Source organism: Danio rerio, chromosome 6 (assembly GCF_052040795.2).
Source record: "Danio rerio strain M-AB ecotype USA chromosome 6, GRCz13ab, whole genome shotgun sequence".
Lineage (NCBI taxonomy): Eukaryota > Metazoa > Chordata > Actinopteri > Cypriniformes > Danionidae > Danio > Danio rerio.
Window position 1 is genome coordinate 16,150,917 of NC_141026.1, and position 22,707 is coordinate 16,173,623.

General features: G+C 37.2%; 1 protein-coding gene across 2 annotated transcripts in view; it reads left to right on the plus strand.

Annotated features, from left to right (window-relative positions):
• Nucleotides 1-7,951: 7,951 nt before the first annotated feature.
• The window catches only part of ecrg4b (ECRG4 augurin precursor b), a 28,421-nt gene continuing 13,665 nt past the window's right edge, over nt 7,952-22,707 (plus strand). The window contains 2 exon segments of one of the 2 annotated variants that reach the window (NM_001326575.1): nt 7,952-8,074; nt 13,952-13,999. In NM_001326575.1, the coding sequence (NP_001313504.1) occupies nt 8,005-8,074; nt 13,952-13,999 (118 nt within the window). In that variant the 5' untranslated portion in view covers nt 7,952-8,004. 2 annotated transcript variants of the gene reach the window in all.

Below are 22,707 nucleotides of genomic sequence, written 5' to 3' on the forward strand. Positions count from 1 at the left end.
ATTTATTCATTTATTCATTTTCCTTCACCTTAATCCTTTTATTCATCAGGGGTCACCACAGTGGAATGAACTGCCAACTTATCCAGCATATGTTTTACGCAGCAGATATCCTTCCAGCTGCAACCCAGTACAGGGAAAATACTTTTTTTTTTTTTTTTCCAGTGGATTAACTTGCATGTATTAATTGTTGACCTAAGAATAACAAAGAGTGCTAGAAAAATAAGCATTATAAATATTGATTTCACAAAGACTTTAAAGACTTAAAGTGTGATAAATAAACAGCCTGTTTGTTTCTAATTAATATAATGTATATAATTTATTATATATATTAGCTCATATATTAGAGATTATTACAATAGATAAAGGTTAATTTCTAAAACCTGAAAGATTTAAGCCAGCAAATTGGTTTTCAGTCTTAACAGAAGTAATGGCTGCTGTAAATTCAGCTTTACTATAATAGTAGTAAATTACACTTTATATTATATTCAAACCCAAATCAGTCCTTGTAAACTGTAATATTGTTTTTACATTTTTACTGTTTTATCTGAATTTTGTATCAAATTAATCTATATAGGCTCATTCTAAAAATGTAAATACATATATATTTCTATATACATATAGAATTATATCCATCTGCACTACTGGAGATCATAAATTATGTAGCCAGAAGTACGTATGGCTGCATTTCATCTTTAAAACAAACACTTGGGGGCGGTATGACGCCGTTCCTTTTTACTCTTTCCAGCTGACTGCTCACCTCCATATGGATGGCTTTTCTGCTGTTACCAGTTTGTCCAGTTAGCTTGCCATGTATGTTGGCGGACTTGAGAGGCAGAGAGGAGTTGACCTTGACGACGGGGTTCAAGTCCATTGGAGAATAATTCCAGAAAGGGGGCAAGACAAAAACAGAAACCAAAAAAAAAAAAAAAAGAAAGAAATAAATAACAGGGTGGTAAAATCTGAAAACTTGGTAAAAATCTGGCCAGGGCTTCTCTTTTTTTTTTTTTTTTTTTGGATTGCTTTTAAAAACTGGAAAGTGTTTGGGGAAGTGGGTTGACGAGTCAATCAGTGCTTTTGAAAACACTATTGGTTGGGTTTGAGAATGGAGAAGGGAGGGGTCATTCAGTCAGTCAGACGACATCGATTAATGCGAGAACAGCAGTCGTGAATAGCACTCGTGAGAAACATTTGCAAGTGTATCTGTCTACGGACTGCAAGTGGCATAACTTGTAGTAAGTTATAGACGTAACCTGCAGTTATCGAGATCCCATTAAACAATGTTAGATGTCACAACGAGATGTTTTTAGCAAGTTGGCGGAATTACTTAACAGAGAACATTTTCACCAAATGTTTTCATGAGTTTTCTCCAAATTTACTCTCAACCAATTCCTTTGATATATCATATTCATTTATTTAGCAACTCCACTCGCTGACTTCTTTATCCGTTTGGTCATAACAGTTAGTCTACTCAGCGTAGACCACCTTTGTGGTTGCAAATAACAGTACAATGGCAAGCATGTCAAGTATGAAAGCCTCTGCAACTCATGGCTGAACTGTGATGGTTGGGTTAAGGCAGGGGTCGGCAACCCGCGGCTCTAGAGCCGCATGCGGCTCTTTAGCGCTGCCCTAGTGGCTCCCTGGAACTTTTTCAAAAAAATGTTTGAAAATGGAAAACGATGAGGGAGGAAAATATATATTTTTTGTTTTAATATGGTTTCTATAGGAGGACAAACAATCTTAACGTTTTCCAATGCTGTAAAAGTGTGTAGAATATTTAATTTCAACATTTCTGTCAACGAAGATTTGCGTCATAGCCTGCGACACACGTTTCTATCAGCAGGGCGGGATGCCAGGCAGGTAGCTGTTGTAAACAAACCGGCGGCTGTGTGGTGCGCCATGGAGCGCAAGCTGTCTTTGCCAAAGATGTACAGCGGGGCACGCTTTCTCATTTTCCCTCCCTGAGAGAATTCTAAGAAGCCCATCCCGATCACTCACTCAACGGTAATTATTTACAAGGTGCGATCGTTGATATGCAAACCCCTAACCCCAACCATCATTGGGGGAAAAGCAAATCGTACTAAATTGTACGAATTAGATCGTACGAATTCATACGGATTAGCCACTAAATGAAAAAGTTACGAATTGCCGTGAGATTGTGTTGGCTGAGCACATTCCCAGGAATGACTCGAGCTGATCTTGAAATGGAAATGGCAGACTGCGTTTTATTGCACTGTTTGTTGCCCAGATAAGGGGCACGTTGCACGTTAATTTTGATGTTGTTTTTTGGAATCCTGAAAATAAAAATAAAAAACATAAAAAAATCTGATTTCTTTATTGCATTTCTTTAATTTCATCAAAGCAAAACATAATGCAATAATATTGTAATGAAGTTAAACTTGATCATTAAACATAATTCATTAATATTGTAATGAAGTTAAACTTGTTAATTAAGCATAATGCATTAATATTGTAATGAAGTTGATAATTAAACATAATGCATTAATATTGTAATGAAGTTAAACTTGATCATTAAACAATTCATTGATATTGTAAAGAAGTTAAACTTGATAATTAATCATAATGCATTAATATTGTAATGAAGTTAAACTTGATCATTAAACAATTCATTAATATTGTAATGAAGTTAAACTTGAACATTAAACATAATTCATTAATATTGTAATTAAGTTAAACTTGAGACGGCATTGTACAACAGAGTAGTCACGTGGCGCGTCATTCTCTACAGGATGCACTGCAGGGAAATGAACATTTAATCATGAAGACTCAGTATGTATTTGTAGCCAGCAAAGTCATTTTTATAGTAGGCTAATATAGCTAATATAAATACATACAGCATGTGTTGCCATCATTATAAGGCTTATATAAGGCTTTTAATTTTTTGCGGCATATTTGTTTTTGTTTTTTTTGGTCCAATATGGCTCTTTCAACATTTTGGGTTGCCGACCCCTGGGTTAAGGGTTGGGGTAGTTGTAGAAATTATTAACTATGATGGTTGGGTTTAGGTTTAAGGATGGTGTAAACATTAATAATGATGATGGTTGGGTTTAGGTCTGGAGTAGGTGTAGACCTTAATGACAGATGTTCAGGACCATCTTGCCGACAACATAATTTTGACATGGCTCCATAACTTTAAGTTTTGCCTCTTACGTACTACAAGTTTTGCCCCTAAGGCCCCATCATGTTACAGTCTTGCAGTCCGCAAACAGACCCTATTTCGAATTTGAGATCTCAAAAAGCGTACACAGCAGCCTCTGATGAATTCTAGGACGTATTTGGTGCTATTCAGAAATGTGTATAGTAGTATGTTATCAGAATAAGCCTGGGTTTAAATAAATGCAGCCTCGGTGAACATCTAAATCCTTAGAAAATCCTAATTATAGACTGAAGATTAGAAAATTCTGATTCAATAATTCACTTGAACATCAAATTTGATAAAGTATTTGAATCTACCAAAAGTTCAACTAACTTTATTAAACAGTTAACGTTTGGTACATTGTGTGACGTGAAAACTTGTCACTGTCTAGAGTTGGTTCTGGTCTGAAGGTTCACATCCATACACACACAGGATACAGCGGTTACTGTATGGCTGGGTCCATGTGAAACAGCCACAAGCATTAGCTGATGTCCTACAGTGTGGAGGCACTTCAAAAGCTGAGGCAGGAAATTGAGTTAGAAAGAAAAAGAAAGATGTTTATTGCATCTGGAGAAACATCTGTCTCCCTCCCAAGATGTTTCGCAGCTTCTGCCTCCAAATATACCCAGGAACGTAATCTAAAGCAGGGGAGAAAATGAGCATAAAATATAACTTCTAAACTCACAGCGTGATATAAATATTCAACAGCCGGTTTGCTGTAACTGGAAACTATCAATTAAGAAGAAGAAAACAGGCAGTAATTGCTGAAAATGATTGTTAGGTGTAGATTCATAAATAATGTTGTTTACTGATCATGCTTATGATAATGAAAAGCTAAGATTTATAGCATTTAATATAAAGTCTGAGAAATAATGCCGCTGTTGGACCACATACTTTATTTTTGAGACTTTCCGGTGAGAATGCAGTTTATTTAAAAAGGACGGCGCTTATTTGAAAATGTGTTTTGATGATTTTGGAGAAGGAAGGAAAGTGAGTGAGTGATTGAGTGAAGATGGGACTTCCGGCATGTCGGCGACTGGTCAGCCTTTCATTTCTGCTGAGAGCACTCTTCTGATGGACACTTATTCAGGGGTATGATGGATATCTATAGTGATCCATTGTCAAATGTAATTCGTTTTTGGTATATCCAAAGTCAATATTTGGTGCAGTCATCTGTTATTTGCTCCAGAGCTAATAGATTTGACTGCAATCTTAAATTCTAGGTTACAGGTTAATATAATGCTGCAAAAAACTTAGCTGTCAAAAGTTTTAGGGGGGCTGAGTAGAAATATAATGGTCACACTTTACAATAAGGTTCATTAGTTAATGTCAATTAATGCATTTACTAACATGAACAAACAATGAACAATACATTTACTACTGTATTTGTTCATGCTAGTTAATGTTAGTTAATAAAAATACAGTAGTTTTGTTAGTTCATGTTAACTCTCGGTGCATTAACTAATGTTAACAAGCATGGATTTGGATGTTAATAATGCTTTAGTAAATGTTCAATTATGATTAATAAATGCTATACACGTGTTGTTCATGATTAGTTCATGTTAGTAAATGCATCAATTAATGAACCTTATTGTAAAGTGTTACCAATATAATATATCTATAAATAGACCTAGCAATGCCCATGCTTAACAGTATTTCAAATATCAAGCCAGGTTAATTTTGAAAACGTACTACTACATACATTTTTGGAGAGTGCCAAATATGTCCCAGGAGCTACATTTTTTTTGCAGTTTTTGTTTTCACAAAGCCACCAAAGGCCACTGTATGTACTGCTGGAATATTTAATGAGTTCTATGTGTGTTCAATAAAAAGGTAAGGAGAATGAATAATTCGATTTACATAATTCTGTTATCCCTAATGCAATGCAAAAGGTACATTCAGTAGGTGTGCACAATTTTCAAGCGAACGTCACGGAAAGCGGCTTCCGGGTCCAATCGCTCTATCAAACTGTATGGGGAGACTCATCAAATGGTTATAATAAACATTTACAAAGTGCTCTAATACTTTTAAAAATCACAATCATAGTACATGTATCCATGCCTAATGTCCGATGGCCATATATATAGATATATAGATAAATCACTTTGAAGTGTGATAGGACTAAAAAGTCATAAACAAATATTTTCTCAATTGAAATGAGTAGCGGCTTGGACCCGGAAACAGTAATCCATACGTCATCCATATGTCACAACTTAACAAGCGGATAGGCAGCTGATATTAACAGGTGGAGTTTAGTGAAATTCGTCACTTGTCAATCATTCTTAATTCCTCCATTGGCTGCACCTATACATACTTCCTCTTATCTGCAAAACTTCTCTACACATTCTCTACACATTACGACATTAAAAATCCAAGCCTTTCTCAACTGCACTTATTCTATTTTCAGTTTTAACACATTTCTACTGACAGAAAGTTTTTAGCTGCAGAGCTCAAGTTAATTTTAGACAAGCCTCATCTACTTCTGCAAAAATGCTTCATTAGTATGCAAAATATATCACACACAAGAAGTTCAGTTAATATATCACACTTCAGCAATTTAAATACAATTGTTTAATGAAAAGAAAAAAAGACAAAAAGATGTTAAAAAAATTACTTTGTAATTCCTGTTTTGCAAGAATACGCTTTTTGAGATCTTAAATTTCTCATGCAAGTGCCATTCATGCCTGCTGTTCTCGCGTAAATCCACTAGAGGAAACTGTCGACTGACTGACGGACTGACTGATTGACTGACTGATCAACTGACCCACTTTTGTCCTTCCCTAAACCCAACCAATAGTGTTTTCAAAAGCATTGACTATCCCGCACACCCACTTTCTTAAACCCAAGAGACAGTTTTAAAAAGCAATCCAGAAGAAGGAAAGCCCTCGTCTGATTTTTACAACATTTTTAGATTTGAGCACATTCTCACCCTGTCTTTTACTTGTTTATTTTATTTTTTGGCTTCTGTTTTTGTCTTATCTGCTTTCTGGAACCATTCTTCACTGGATCTGAACCCCGTCGTTGTGTTCAACTGCTCTCTGTGTCTCAAGTCCACCAACATACATGGCAAGTCACTGGACAAACTGGTAACAGCCCACCATACACGGAAGTAAGCGGTCAGCTGGTAAGTGCAAAAAGGAACGGCGTCATACTGCCCTTTAGCGTTCATTTTAAAGATAAAATGCAGCCATACATACTTCTGGCTAAATAATTCAGTTTCAGAATGAGCCTATGTTGCATGCTATAATTAGAATGTCGCAATATGTTGCTTCTTAAATGACATACACATACTTAAAGTTTGGTGTCATCTCATATATAACACATATGCACAATGCACATAACACGATACAATACAATGTTATAATATGAGTCAGCAGTACAAAATGCAAACATCAAAGTCTGTCATAATCTGTGTGGTAAGTGTGAACAGTCATTTTTAAAATGCCTGTTAAGTTCAGTGACAAAATTATTTTAAGTCGTTTTAATGTGGATGAACAACGTATGGGAAACAACTGAAAATGAAAATGTTTACGCAGAGCACTTTTAGATGAAAATGCAATTTTACATTTTTTCAGCCGATTCGAATGTAATCACTCAATTGAATGGCCGTTATCAGTGGTTATCAGCTGATAGATATGGGCTCAGAAGGCTGTTGTCATCCATCCACATGGTTAATTAGCTATAGATCACATATGGCTGCAGCTGGAAGTTAACAAGAATTATTTGTATTATTTATAAAATTTCCCATTAATTGTATTTTATTAACATCTAACCCTACCCCAACTCTAAACCCAAACATCACAGTAATGTAGAAACAGATCTGGATCCGGAGTCTTCTCTATTATTATAGCTAAATAACCACAAGAATTATTTATATTATTTATCAAAATTCCCATTCATTGTGTTTTATTAAAGTCTATCCCTACCCCAACCTTCACAGTAATTTAAAGACAGATCTGGATCTAGAGTTTTCTCTATTCGTATAGCTGATTAACCATGTGGACGAATGATAACAGCCTTCTGAGCCCATATCTATCAGCTGACAACCGCTGATAATGCCCATTCAATCGAGTGATAACATTCGAAGCGGGTGTTTTTTTATTTATTTTTTAACAGACTAGCCCACTTCAACTCTAATGACTGATAATTATTATTTAAAGTTGAAGTCAAATTTATTAGTCCTCCTTTTTCTTCTCAAATATTTCCCAAATGATGTTTAACAGAGCAAGGGATTTTTCATAGTATTTATGATAATATTGTTTCTTCTGGAGAAAGTCTTATATGTTTTAATTTTTCTAGAATAATAATTAAAAAAATTAGGTCGATATCATTAAGCAATACTTTGTTCAATTGTCTACAGAACCATTATTTTTACAATGATTTGCCTAATTGTTAAGCATTTAAATGTCACTTTAGGCTTAATACTGGTCTCTTAAAAATATTTAATAAACTACTATGTACTGTCATCAGGACAAATATAAAAGAAATCAATTATTTAAAATGAGTTATGAGTTTAAACTATTATGTTTAGAAATGTGTTGAAAAAAAAACATTTTTTTTTCGAAAGTACCATCAAAATAAAGTGCTTCTAAAGTCTTTGAGCATTGATACCCAGAAACAAACAACCAGTGCAAGCAATCGATCTGTCAATGCAAACCCCAGCATGCATGAACCACTGTGGTATTTATATGGGTTGGGGGTCTTTCTGTTGGCCTCCAGTGCACATTCCTACACAAGCACTAACAGGTCACCTGCAGGAAGGTGTACCTGATCATCCAGGGTGGCGTTGTTCATCTCAGCACTGACCAAATCATTCTCGAGCACACAGTGAAGCCACAGCTGATAGAATAATGTCTCTCCACAGCCTCTGTGTGCCAACCATTCTCCTCATAAGTGTCCTGTCCATCTGCTTATCCTCAGGTATGTCATTATTTTGAGCATTCAGACTAAATTTTTGAAGTGGTTTCATTAGCTAATGAAAGGGTAGTGAATATAAAAGCTTTGTGAACTGGTTTTATGAAGTGTGGTGTAAATTAGAAAGGCCTGGATTGTTGGATTTGAAATAGGCTTTAATGTTTTACAATGTGTTTTTTCAAACAATGTTGCAATTTTGAATGATTACTTCATTTATTAAATATTTCAAGCTTTAAAAAAATATTTAATATAAGTCATTGTTTTTTGGGCAGCATGGTGGCACACTGGGTAGTTTGATCGCCTCACAGCAAGAAGGTTTCTGGTTCAGCCTGGCTGGGTCAGTTGGCATTTCTGTGTGGAGTTTGCATGTTCTCCCAGTATACACTTGGGTTTCCTCTGGGTGCCCCGGTTTACCCCACAAGTCCAAAGACATGCTCTATAGGTGAATTAACATACTGTATGTAACATAAATAGGTGCATAAACTAAATTGGCCATAGTGTATGAGTGTGAATGAGTGTGTATGGATGTTTCTCAGTGATGTGTTGCAGCCGGAAGGGCATCAGCTGCTTAAAACATATGCTGGATAAGTTGGCAGTTTATTCCGCTGTGGGGACCCCTGATTAAAGGGATTAAGCCGAAAAAAATGAATGAATGAAGTCAGTGTTTTTTTTTTTTATTATTGTTTAGTTATATTTATAGTAAAAGTGTTAAATGTTGTACATTTCCATAAACATTGATTTACTATGAATAATGTCTAATTTTTAAACAAATTTATAATTCGATTTACAAAATTGAATTGTGTGTCAACATGTTTTACAGAATATTCTTTAAAACAACCATGTACATTTAAATAAAATATTATTTAAATTTAGGAATATTACTTTTAAAGCCCAGTGTGTTTACTCTGTAACAAGGGATCTACACACAGTCCCCTTTGTCCCCCTTTGAATTTTTTTGTCTTTTTTTTAAATTGTCCCAAATGATGTTTAACAAAGCAAGGAAATTTTCACAGTATGTCTGATAATATTTTTTCTTCTGAAGAAAGTCTTATTTGTTTTATTTCGGCTAGAATAAAAGCAGTTTTTATTTTTTTATAATCAATTTTAAGGTCAAAATTACTAGCCCCTTTAAGCTATATTTTTTGATAGTCTACAGAACAAACCATCATTACACAATAACTTGCCAAATTACCCTAACCTGGGGTGCGTTTCCTAAACAACAATGTAATTTGCGGCTGAACTATCATAGTACGATGCATCGTTTGGGAAAGGAACTATATAGTGACGAGTGTTTCCCAAAACCCATAAATTTAACAGAGCAAGGACATTTTCACAGTATATCAGATAATATTTTTTCTTCTGGAGAAAGTCTTATTTGTTTTATTTCGGCATTTTTTAAACACCATTTTAAGGTAAAAAAATATTAGCCTCTTTAAGCCATATTTTTTTCGATAGTCTACAGAACAAACCAACTTTATCCAATGACACCTAAATGTTTAAGCTGTATAGAAGTGTCTTGAAAAATGTCTAGTAAAATATCATTTTCTGTCATCATGGCAAAGATAAAATAAATCAGTTGTTAGAAATGAGTTATTAAACTATTATGTTCAGGAATGTGTTTAGGAGACCATCTCTCTGTTAAACATAAATTGGAGGAAAAAATAAACAGGAGGGCTTATAATTCTGACTCCAACTGTATGTATGTATATATATATTAGGTACACCTGTCCAACTGCTTGCTATAACGCCAATTACATGTAGACATGGTTATAATGATCCAAACCGACCATCAGAATGAGGAGAAATGGTGATTTAAGGGATTTTAAAAGTGGCATGGTTGTTAGTGTCAGACAGGCTAGTCTGAGCATTTCAGAAACTGCTGATCTGCTGGGAATTTCACGCACAACCATCTCTAGGGTTTACAGAGAATGGTTCTAAAAAGGGAAAATATCCAGTGAGAGGCAGTTCTGTGGGCACAAATGCCTTGTTGATGCCAGTGGGCAGAGGAGAATGGCCAGACTGGTTCGAGCTAATAGTAAGGCAACAGTAACTCAAATAACTACTTATTACAACCAAAGTATGAGGAAAAGCATCTCTGAACGCACAACACGTCCTTGATGCGGATGAGCTACAGCATCAGAAGACCACACTGGGTGCCACTCCTGTCAGCTAAAAACAGAAAACTGAGGCTACAATTCGCACAGGCTCACCAAAATTAAACAATAGAAGATTGGAAAAACGTTGTCTGGTCTAAAGAGTCTTGATTTCTGCTGCTACATTCAGAGGGTGAGGTCAGAATATGGCATCAACAACATGAAAGCATGGATACATTCCTGCCTTGTATCAATGGTTCAGTCTGGTCATGGTGGTGTTATGGTTTGGAGGATATTTTCTCGGCACACTTTGGGCCCATTAGTGAGCATTGTGCCAATGTCACAGCCTGAGTATTGTTGCTGATCATGTCCATCCCTTTATGACCACAGTGTAACCATCTTCTGATGGCTACTTCCAGCAGGATAACGCGCTGTCATAAAGCATAATTCTCATCTCAGACTGGTTTCTTGAACATGACAATGAGTTCACTCTACTCAAATAGCCTCCACAGTCACCAGAACTTAATCCAATAGAGGACCTTTGAGATGTGGCGGAACAGGAGATTCACATCATGGATGTGCAGCTGACAAATCTGCAGCAACTGCATGATGCTATCATGTCAATATGGACCAAAATCTCAGGAATATTTCCAGTAGTTGAATTTATACCATGAAGGATTAAAGCAGTTCTGAAGGCAAAAGGGGGTCCAACCCAGTACCAGTAAGGTGTACCTAATAAAGTAGCCAGTGAGTGTAAATCTACAACATGGTTCATAAGTCTTTAATGTGGAAACTGCCACATCAAGCTCTGAGCAGGTGCAGTTTTGTGACAAAGTCATAGCACTGTAGCTATTTGAACATCTAATGTAGTGTTTGTGCACCAAATTCATTATAAGTGAAGTCTATTTATAAACTAATTTCGAGAGGATCATGTGCTTATGATTGCTTGCAGCCGGCCCCACATTAACCAATTTATGATTCACCAATCAGACGATTCCTAAATCACCATAAATACCCTAAGTTCCACATGACAGCCATCTTCATTTTAAAGAATCCCCCCTTCCACCCCTACTCCTCCTCCTTTCCTAGAAGGGTGGTACGATGGCCCAGTGATTAGCACTGTTACCTCACAGCAAGAACGTTACTGGTTCTAGTCCTTATCAATCCAACCAACGTTTCTGTGTGGAGTTTACACATTTTCCCCGTGCTCTTGTGGGTTTCCCCCGGGTTCCCCGGTTTCCTCCCAACATCCAAAAACATCCAACTTAAGTTAATTGACTAATCAAAATCGGCACCATAGACATGAACCTAGTAAGTAGTTATCTTTTAAGAGCAATCATGATCTGTTCATTAGTTACTACAGCAGGGAAGTTCTCGAGATCTATCAAAACTCAAACTCCTCTCTCGCCATACCTGTCAACTCTCCCATTTTACCCGGGATTCTCCAGTATTTTACTGTTCTATCCCGATATCATCCCGTAAAGGTATTTTCCCGTATTTCTCCCGTATTTTCAGTCTTTCTCTGAACAGCCGAGCCTCCCTATACGCAAGCCATACCGCCAAACCACCAGGGGTCGCCCTTGCTCTAAAACGTGCGCCGTCTTCTGTGCTTTCGCTTTGTTTAGGAATGAAAACAGTTATATATAAATATTAAAAATGGCGCAATTCCATTTCCTTTTTATTACAAGTGCCATCGCCCATCCTATACAATCCTCAAAACAGTGATATAGTGGTGCATGACTGTCAGCTGACATGCTCCATAGTGATAAACAGATGCTGTTTCCCAAACGTATTCTGTACACGCGATTTGAAGCTGAGAGAAAGTCTGGCTTTAGGGTGCGTGTTTAAACAGACACACACACATATGGGTTGTTGGGGGGGTGGATCCCTTATTATATGGTAGGCATATCTCTTATTTTCACATCCCAATGTTGACAGGTATGCCTCTCGCCTTGCAAACGGGAGGGAGCCCCGGGCTCGAGGATCTTTTGAGCTCAGGGCTCTCTCTTGGGACAGCACGCCAAACAAGCTTTATAATCAATCATCAGCTACTGTAAGTGTGAACTCTTGAAATAACATAGATTCAGTGTTAGAAATTAATTAGTATTAATTCAGTTTTTTTTATTAATGTGGTTTTGAAAGATTAAACTCACCTAATGTTTAGAATATTTACCTAAATTCTATAGGCTACACAAATTATTAAATTTTTTTTTTGAAATCTTATTTCACAAGAGATTTCACAACTTCTTGATGTACCAATGTGTAAAACCCAAACAAAATGATAAAAAAACAAACAAATATAAAATAAAATATACTGCATCTATTAAAATAAATATAGAGTCATCAGATGTCAACTTTATTTTTGTCATATATTCATTCATTCATTTTTTTTTCGGCTTAGTCCCTTTATTCATCAGGGCTCGTCACATCGGAATGAACCGTCAACCGTCATATATTTTACACAGTGGATGCCCTTTCAGCTGCAACCCAATACTGGGAAACACCTATACAAACTCATTCACACAGCAACCTTCCTGCTGTAAGAGGACAGTGCTAACCAGTGAGCCACCGTGTCGCCCCTACATCAGAAATATTTGAACAAACTTTATTTTTGTGTCAGTATGTTATTGTACATTTGAGTGGCCTTAGTGAACTGTAAATATAAAAAAATGGCAAATCTCATGCAGGTTTTTTCAGATCAGTAACTATAATCATGAAATATTTTTTATTTCATGTGGAGCCTCAACTTCAACCAGCAGGACTTCAATTTTAGACATGGATTTTTTTTCTTTTTGTGTTCATAGAAATTCAGATATTGGCGTGTGGTTTGGTTTTTTATATTGTAATAATATTAATTAGAAGTCGTTCACAAGACAAAGATCTGACAGCATTTGCTATTTATAAATATTACACCTAGTGTAAAGGCATGCACAGAGGTTTTATGCACATGTTTGTTTTCTCCAAATCACACTTAAGAATTTTAAAACATAAACATAAAAATAGTGTTTAAATGTAAAATTTTTAATGGTTAACAGTGTAACAGGTAATCAGTTATTCTATTATACCGTCGTTTCTTAAGTTGACCCATAGTTATCATTAATAAGGTTGAAATTGGGTTAATATTGAGACTTACCAGTAGGATGTGTTTTTTTTTTTTTTTAGGTTGGAGCTGTAACTCCACTAAGTTTACATGTGTGTGTGTGTGTGTGTGTATATATATATATATATATATATATATATATATATATATATATATATATAGGTGAATTGGGTAGGCTATATTGTCCATAGTGTATGACTGTGAATGTGTGAGTATGGATGTTTCCCAGAGATGGGTTGCGGCTGGAAGGGCATCCGCTGCTTAAAACATGTGCTGGATAAGTTGGCGGTTCATTCCGCTGTGGCGACCCCGGATTAATAAAGTGAGCCAAAAAAAAAATTTAATTTATATATATATATATATATATATATATATATATATATATATATATATATATATATATATATATATATATATATATATATATATATATATATATGGGTCAGCTCATTTATATTTTAAGCTGATGCAATTGATATGGATATTATACAGACAGCTCTATAGTTTCTTTGCGGTGGGTAAAGGAAGAAACAAGAGCTTTGGTATAGCAATTTCTTTTGGGAACAGCACTAAAAATGGAATTACTTACAGTCTTGAAATATGAAATTTAAAGCCTACATGACTATTAACATCAATGAAATTTCATTTCAATATATGTTTTTAAAAAATCTCATTATTTGCTTGTTCTAGGAGGTTCATCTGACAGTAAACTTCACAGGATCCTCATCAAACGAGATGGTGAGTTGATGTCAACATTAATTTATATTAATAATAAGTTTATTTATTTATTTATTTACACAGAAAACACTACTAGTCCAAAAAATTTACATCAGATAGATTTTTTTTTATATTTTAAAACTAAAGAATTAGTAAAATCTGTAAAAATGTGAAAGATTATTACATAATTTTTTTTATTGAATGCAGTTTGAAATGTAATTTATTTCTATTACTTAAAGCTAATATTGTAGCTAAATTGTTACTTAAAGAAACTAATGATGATCAACTGCTTAAGAATTGTTTTTGTGGAGACAGTAGCATTTACAAATGCTATGAAAACTGTATTCGCCCTTCAGGAAGGGAACTTCAATGCTTTTTGGAAACTTCCACTATGGGGATTTTTGTCAGAATCAATCATCTGAATGAGTATATAAACGAGCCAATGAAATACCAATGAATTGGCAGCGTTAGCATGCACAGCTGGTGCTAATTACAATTAATCTTGGAATATAAGCACCGCATGTGCCAAGCTGAGGCATCCTTTTTGCTTCAGATCCTTTCACAAAGCTTCTGAGAGAGTTGATGAGGGTTTGTTATGACAGAGAGAGAGAACGAGAAAGCAGGCTGCTTGTCCTGGTCCAGAGTGTGTGATACACGGCGGTAGATGGTCAAGCTGGGTTTCTCTCTTGCGATATTGTTGAGAATATCTGTGGAGGGCACTCTGTGGCCGGGCCGACTAGATGGGTGTATGTGGAGGATGTTCTTCTAAATTTGAAGACCTTCTAAGCCTCACACCCCTTAGGTCCAGGAAGTGCACAGTAGGCTTACGCAGTCTTTGAGGGCACTTTTTTCTGCCTGATCTTCTTGTGCCTCCGCCCTCACCACACTTGATGGGCTGCTTCCATCCTGCATGCTATGCCACCTACCAGCACTACCCAGCTGCACAAGGGTGGTTCTGACCCAGGCTTGTAGGCTTGTTACACGAGCTCCACGCCACAACCGACTGTGCTCTACTGACCACAAGTCCATTGCGTGTGCCTTAGGAAGGACAATGGCCACATTAGTGGTCCAGGAACGCCACCTCTAGCTAAACTTGGAAAAAAAAGAAGATATGTGCGAAGTTGACAAAGTTCGCTTTCTTAACTCGCCCATATCCTAGGCTGGCCTATTAGGCGATACCGTCAGTGAATTTACCCAGGAATTTATGGCGGTGCAGTCGGATGCGATGGGCAGAGTCATTTATCAGTGGAGACGTAAGACTGCTCTTCCCCCACTGTACCATCCACATCCACTGCTTCTCGCCGAGGGCGCCTGCCTGCAAGAGCTGCTCCCCCCCGCCTGCGCCTTCGGCCAAGTGGCAGCGATGAAGCCATTACTGAGGGCTCTGCCAGCCTGGTTAGTGTGAGCCAGCCCATCACGTTGGCTCATTTGGCGCGATCAGACTCGGCAATGCTATTCAATTCGCGAGACGGCCTCATAAGTACATGGGCGTGTGTTTCCAGGGTCAGCCCTACCTCCACCCCTCCTTACGAGAGAAGATAGCTGTCGTCCTGGCAAAGGATGCAATCTAGTCGGTCCCTCCAGCTGAGATGGAGAGCAGATTTTACAGCATGTACTTCATCATACCCGAAAAAGAGCATTGTGCTACGGCCAATCCTAGATCTGCACATTTGAACCACTGTCTTCAGAAGCTGCCATTCTGAATGCTTACGCAGAAGCGCATCCTGTGGTGCATTTTTCCTCGGGATTGGTCTGCAGCAATAGACCTGAAGGATGCATACTTTCTGTCTCCATACTTCCATGCCATTGTCAGTTTCAGTGATCTGCGTTTGAAGGTCGAGCCTGGCAGTACAAGTCCTCCCCTTCGGACTGTCTCTGTCTCCGTGGGTTTTCACCAAGCTCGCAGAGGAAGCCCTAGCGGCCCTTCAGCTCGCGGGCATCCGCATAGTAAAATATCTTGACTAGCTGATTTAGTGCTCACGGGATCAATTGATTTCACACAGAGACAGGGTGCTTATGCACCTCGACCTATTGGGGCATTCAGATTAACAGAGAAAAGAGCAAGCTCACCCCTATGCAGAGCATCTCTTTTCTGCGGTTGGAGCTGGACTCAATCACCATGACGGCACAACTCCCCAAGAGCACGCCCAGCTGATGCTGACCTGTCTGAGAGAGTTTAAAAGAGAAACTCTGGTCCCACTGATATTATTTCAGAGGGTCCTGAAGCATATGGCATCCGCAGCCGTTGTCTCGCCTTTCGGGTGCTCCATATGTGCTCCATGCTTCAGCATTGGCTCAACGCTTGGGTCCTAAGATGTGCATGGCATGCGAGCACGCACCGGGTGACTGTCACTCCACAGTGTCACCACGCCCTTTTAAAACAGGTCGTATTAAAATTCCTAAATTTATCTAGATGCATTACGACTCCCGAAAAATATATCTAAATCTGTTAAACTTCTGTAGAAGTGGAATATAAAAGGGTCAGGGAACACGTAGGAAGACCGTGCCTCTGGTGATGCAGGTGCGCTCACACTCTCAGCTTGGCATAACCTCTCATCAGAGGCAAGGTAAGGTTCAATCATTGTGGCGTTTTCCATAGATTTCCCCATAGTGGAAGTTTCCACATAGCATTGAAGTTCCCCTCCAGAAGGGGAACGCTCCGGTTACTAATTTAACCCTCGTCATGGACGTCACGAATTGCATGTCGCAGACTAAAGTTTTTGGCCCCGTTTATACTAATACATTTTCATTTAAAAACATAAGTTTTGCTACGGTTACAGACATTGCAAGTTTGATATGGAAAACAAACAAAAAAGTATATAGACAACAAGATGAATTAAATATCACGTTTTACAAAAATAGTGAGACTGGATCCAGTGATAGATCCTTTGATAAACAGTCTGACATGCACAGCTCTTATATGGGTGGATGTGCTCAAAGCATTCTGCAGAGAGTTGTTCAGAAACACTAGGTGAAACGCCTGTGTGGAAGCAGATCATTTTCATTTTAAAACGCCATTTTAAAACTAGTACTATTACATTTTAAAATATATTAGTGTAAAATGGGCCTTAGACCACTCTGATGATTCTGTAATGTTTTAAAAATTCGGTTAATACAGCATGGCTTCAAATGACAGGTTACCACACAATATAAATATTAAAATAAAGAAAATGTCTTTAAATACAGTAACATTTTTTTATTTATTTAAAATCCACAATTCCAAGTAAATTAGCTAAGTTCATATACTTTCTATACTTTCTTTTCAACACAGGACAAGAAAATGTATTACATTGTTCACAAAACTAACTTAACATTGAAAATTATGAGAATTATTGTTAATAATTGAGTAATAACTCATCAAAACAGAAAGCAAATCAACGTTTTATAATGATTATTTGTTTTATCTGCTTAATGACCTGGAATTTATAAACTCTCTTTATTTATTCTGCACCTAATGACCCATCATGCCAACAGTTGAGTCAATTACCATAAATCTTTAATTATAGCCTGATGCCCTCTATCTTTTCCTCCGTCAAATCTTCACACTTGTCTAGAATTTTCCCATCAGCTTCTGACCTCTAAAACTGACAGAGAGTGATGGCTGATATGTTACAAGAAAAGATAACACAGATGACAATAAACAAAAGACATTGCTGATATTTATAGCAGAGAGGTGTGGAAGCTTTGGGCTAGAGATGTGTGTCCTCATCAGAGTCAGATAATTGGGCAGGACTGCTGTCGCTTTGGGCTCTTATCATCCTGTGTTGAAAATATGTTTGATCAGAGGCCAGCTCTTTTAAACTCTCATACTACATTTACAGTAATTTATACATACTATAGGACATGTTTCTCAATGCTTCTATACAGTATACATATGCTGTGTAGCAAATTAGCTTATAGTGAATTAAAGATTATATTGAAGGGGGCTTCAAAATGATTTATTTTTTTAATAGGAAAAGACAAATCATCCACCATGTTTCCCAGAGATGGGTTGCAGCTGGAAGGGCATCCGCCGCGTGAAACATATGCTGGAAAAGTTGATGGTTCATTCCTCTGTGGCGCCCCCAGATTAATAAAGGGACTAAGCTGAAAAGAAAATTAATAAATGAATGAATCATCCATGGTTTAAACGAACAGTTGACTTCAACTATGGCTATTGCTATCAAAAATAAAAACCTATGTTTAAGCAGAGTAACAAGATCAACGTTTGAGACATTAGAGAGTTAAATATGCACAGGCACCTTTCTTTATGCACAATTAAACTTTATTGACTGATCTAACAGAAACACCTAACACAAACACATTTATACATGTTGTAGAGAAGAGTAAAGAAAGAAAAAGAAAAATTTGAGTGTAACGATGTAAAAACCATAGATTTTTGTAAGACCAAACCAAGCAAACTAAAAATAATCAATTTAACCTTTCTATGGTTTCTTTATGGTTACATTTTATTCACAGCTTTTCAGTGGTAATCTGGAGGTGTTACTTGTGTTCCTTGCGTGATGTGAAGATCTCCCTCTGTTGAGCGGGGTTCCAACGTGGTTAGCTGGTGGGCTACTCTTTGTCCAGTGAGGCTTAGAGTGGGGTTGCGCTTATTCTCATAATGAGCTAGGTGTGTTTTTAGGATAAACTAATCAGAGTCTCATCTCCCATTCCGTTTAAGAGTCAGTTGTATCTTGCCACAGCACATTTCCTATTTACATGGCTGACTTTGTAAGTGGAAAAACTGAACGCTTCACTTGTGAGAAAACAATTAAACAGACCATCTGCAGCACGAGGATAAGGAACGAGCCCCCTCGATTCGGCCTCTTTACTTTCTCTTTACTATTACTCTTTACTCCTTTACTTTTGTGAATAAGGAAATGGTGTTGTACACACTCCACTGAAAGCATCCATTAGCCTACATAATAATTTCATTTGGTAAGCACAAAGGTTTGGATCAAAACTACTTCAAAATTCATTTTCAAATGAATAAATGAACAATAATACAGAAGTGTAGTCAAAAAAATAAAATATATACCTAAACACACGTCCTATGCCCCTTATGGTCCAAAACCCAACAGATGGACAAATCTAAACTTATTTTTTATTAAAATACATACAAATAAGCATATAATAAATACTACTACTAATAATAATAACATTATACAAAAAGTAAACTGTCATGAATAACCTGAAAAAGCCCCCCAACATGAAAAAGGCATGGAGGCAGTGTATTTTATATTTAGGTAAAAAAATATAATTTTGTAACATTATAATCCTTTATTTTTTCATATGTAAATGTATTTTTGTATTGTTGTACATCCTGTGTGTATTAAGCAATATGAAAGCGTTTGGACCTGCTTTTGGTTGGTCAAAGGCATGGCCTATTTCAGTTCCTCAAAATAGCAACGCACCAGCAATGCGCCTTAACACTCCTCTTTTCTAGATTTACACACACGAGTCCACAAAATGGTGCAAATGGATTTGCTATTTAAATAACATGGTCAAAATGTCAAAATTAGGGTTGTGCTGGTCTGAAAATAGCAACAAATCACGGCAAACACATCTTGCATCATAGGGTGCACACAAAACAAAAGTTTCCATCTGGAGCTGCTTCACGGGACTCAACACTTGTAAAAGCTTGCTCCATTGGGCTCGCGGCTATCATCACTGCCCATGTCACTGCTACCAAACTGACCAATCACAGAGCTTGCACTACGCAACATATAGTTACATTATTTGAGAGGTGCGCATCAGTGGCTGGCGTCAGCCACGGCGAGGGCTATGCTACCTGACTATACGTGTGTGTTTGACACAAGAGTATAAATCCGTCTTTAGTGTTTTAGAGTGTCACCTCTTCACTGCTGAGAACTTTTGTTTTTGCATCATGGTGGATATGTATTTTTGCAAGCAAAATATTTTCTGAATGCTCATATTTTTTGCTTATTTCCCATTCAGTTCCTATGGTGGTCATTTTTGACCAGTAAGTGACTAATTTTTGCAGCCATTTATCATGCTTGAATCATGGCCTCGTTTTTTGTTCACATACTAAATGCCAAACAAAGGCAGTTTTAAACCACTCTGATGATTCTGTCATTTAAAAAAAAAAATAAATAAATGCTTTGATCAATATTTTGTGATCATTTTCAAACTAAATGCTACCTAGAGGTTAATACAGCACGGCTTCAAATGGTAGGTTACTGCATAATATACATATTAAAATATATATTTTTTTCTATAATTACAGTGAAATCATTTAGATTTAATTAAATTATGCACTTTAAAAGAAAAATGAAGTAAAGGAGCCCAGTTCAAATATGTAAATGTTTAATTATTATTTGAAATATATATATTTTTCACTTTCTATGTAAAGCTCTATGCTGTTTTACAGTTTTCTTTTAACGACATGCACAATGAACATAAAAGAAATACAACCATACATACTTTTAACATTGCAAGGTTCTTCTTACATAAAGGAGTCAAGGTTCGAGAGAGCTTTTAGTAAAGTCTTTTCATCAAACATCGTATTCTCCTTACAGTCTTAAGATTCTCAACATGAACATAAAACCCTTTTCTCTCGGAGTAGCAGGACCGACACAATCTTCCTCTCCCTCTTCCTCTCTCTCTTTCTGTACTTACTATTCAACCTGCAGGGTTTTTCAGCCTCTCCCTCTCCAGGTCCATTTTCCTCTTCCTCTCCCACTCTCTCTCTCACTCTCTCCAACTTGCAGTTTTTCAGCCACTTCACGTGAATCACAGCAAGTAAACACGGGTGAATGTAATTTGAACTTGACCCACTTATTGACCGCTCGTCTCCTGGCGCTCTGTCCCAATGCAGACTTCACTAGACCACACCACCTCGTAACAATAGTCTTTAAGAAATGCCATTAAAAATATATGACATGATGAACATATACAGTTTTAGGGGTGTAGTCATTGTGGTCAAAGCAAGGTGGACAGAACGCCAAGTGTTATATCCATATTGTTTTTTTTTTTAGTCTTCAATTTATCCCCAGATTAATTTTGATCATATACTTTTTTTGTGTAATATGATTTTAATGGCTATAGTTGTAGCTATTGTTTATTGCACATCATTCTCTCATTTATACTATTATAGAAAATGTAAAGAAAATTGTACAGCAAATCAGTGTTCTTAAATGGATATCTTTTTACCTTTTTTATTACAGAAAGATTCACTATAGTACCATAATGTAAATAATGCAACATATAGGCTCATTCTGAAAATGTAGCCCTATATACATTTCTGGAGATCACGAAATATGTAGCCAGAAGTATTTTTTGCTGCATTTTGTCATTAAATTAACACTATGAAGTGGTATGATGTCGTTCCTTTTCTTGCTATACTAGTTGACCGCTTACCTCTATGTAGACGACTTTTACACTCTAACCAGTTTGTCTGGTAGCTTGATACGTACATCGGCGAACTTGAGACACAAAGCAGAGTTGACTGCAATAACAGTTTTTAAAGTCCACTGAAAAATGTTTCCAGAAAGCAGGTAAATCAAAAAATATCGAGAAATAAAATAAACAAGTAAATCACAGGGTGAGAATGTGGTAAATAATAATAATAATAATAATAATAATAATGCGTTACATTTATAAAGCGCTTTTCTGGGCACTCAAAGCGCTTTACACAATGGGGGGGATCTCCTCATCCACCACCAGTGTGCAGCATCCACCTGGATGACGAGACGGCAGCCATTTTGCCCCAGGCCGCACACCACACACCAGCTGATTGGTGGGGAGGAGACAGATTGATGAAGCCAATTATAATATGGGGAGGGTTAGGAGGCCAGGATGGACAGAGGCCAGTGGGCAGATTTGGCCAGGATGCCGGGGTTAAACCCCTACTCTTTTCGAAGGACATCCTGGGATTTTTAATGACCACAGAGAGTCGGGACCTCCGTTTTTACGTTTACGTTTTTACGTTTCATCCATTCAAGACGGCGCTCACTGAGCAGTATAGAGTCCCTGTTACTATACTGGGGCATTAGGACCCACACAGACCGCAGGTTGGGCGCCCCCTGCTGGCCTTACTAACACCACTTCCGGCAACAACCTAGCTTTCCCATGTGGTCTCCCATCCAGGTACTGACCGGGCGCAGCCCTGCTTAGCTTCAGTGGGCGACCATGTGAGAGTTGCAGAGAGCTAGCTGCTGGCTAAAATCTAAGAACATGGTAAAAATCAGGCTGCCATAATGGCTTTTTTTTTTTTGGATTGCTTTTAAAAACACTGCAGTTGGGTTTACAGGAGTGGTGAGGCAGGTCAATCTTTGCTTTTTAAAACACTATTGGTGAGAACAAAACACCTTTGGCGAGAACAGCAGGTGTGAATGGCACTCTCGAGAGAAATGTTAGATTTCAAAAAGCATACACAACGACCTCTGGGTGATTAGTGAAAGCAAAAAACGCTCCTGGAACGTATTTGGTGCTCTTCAGAAATGTATATGGGGTACATAATAATGAGCCTGGGTTAAAAAGATGGTACTAATGTACACCTTTTTAATGTGTAAGATGTTCTTTTAGGGGCCGTTGCTCCAGTGACCTCAGTGTATTGTTACTTGTTTTTATTACGATGACTTAAATTTTTATTTAGAACAGGGATGTACAGACTATTTTGCCTCTTTGAATTACTACTTACACTTTCCCAGTAATGTCATGTGTGTTGTTAAAATGTCAAGTAAACGCTTATCAGCAAGCATTGTGTAGCCTGACAAGAATTCAAT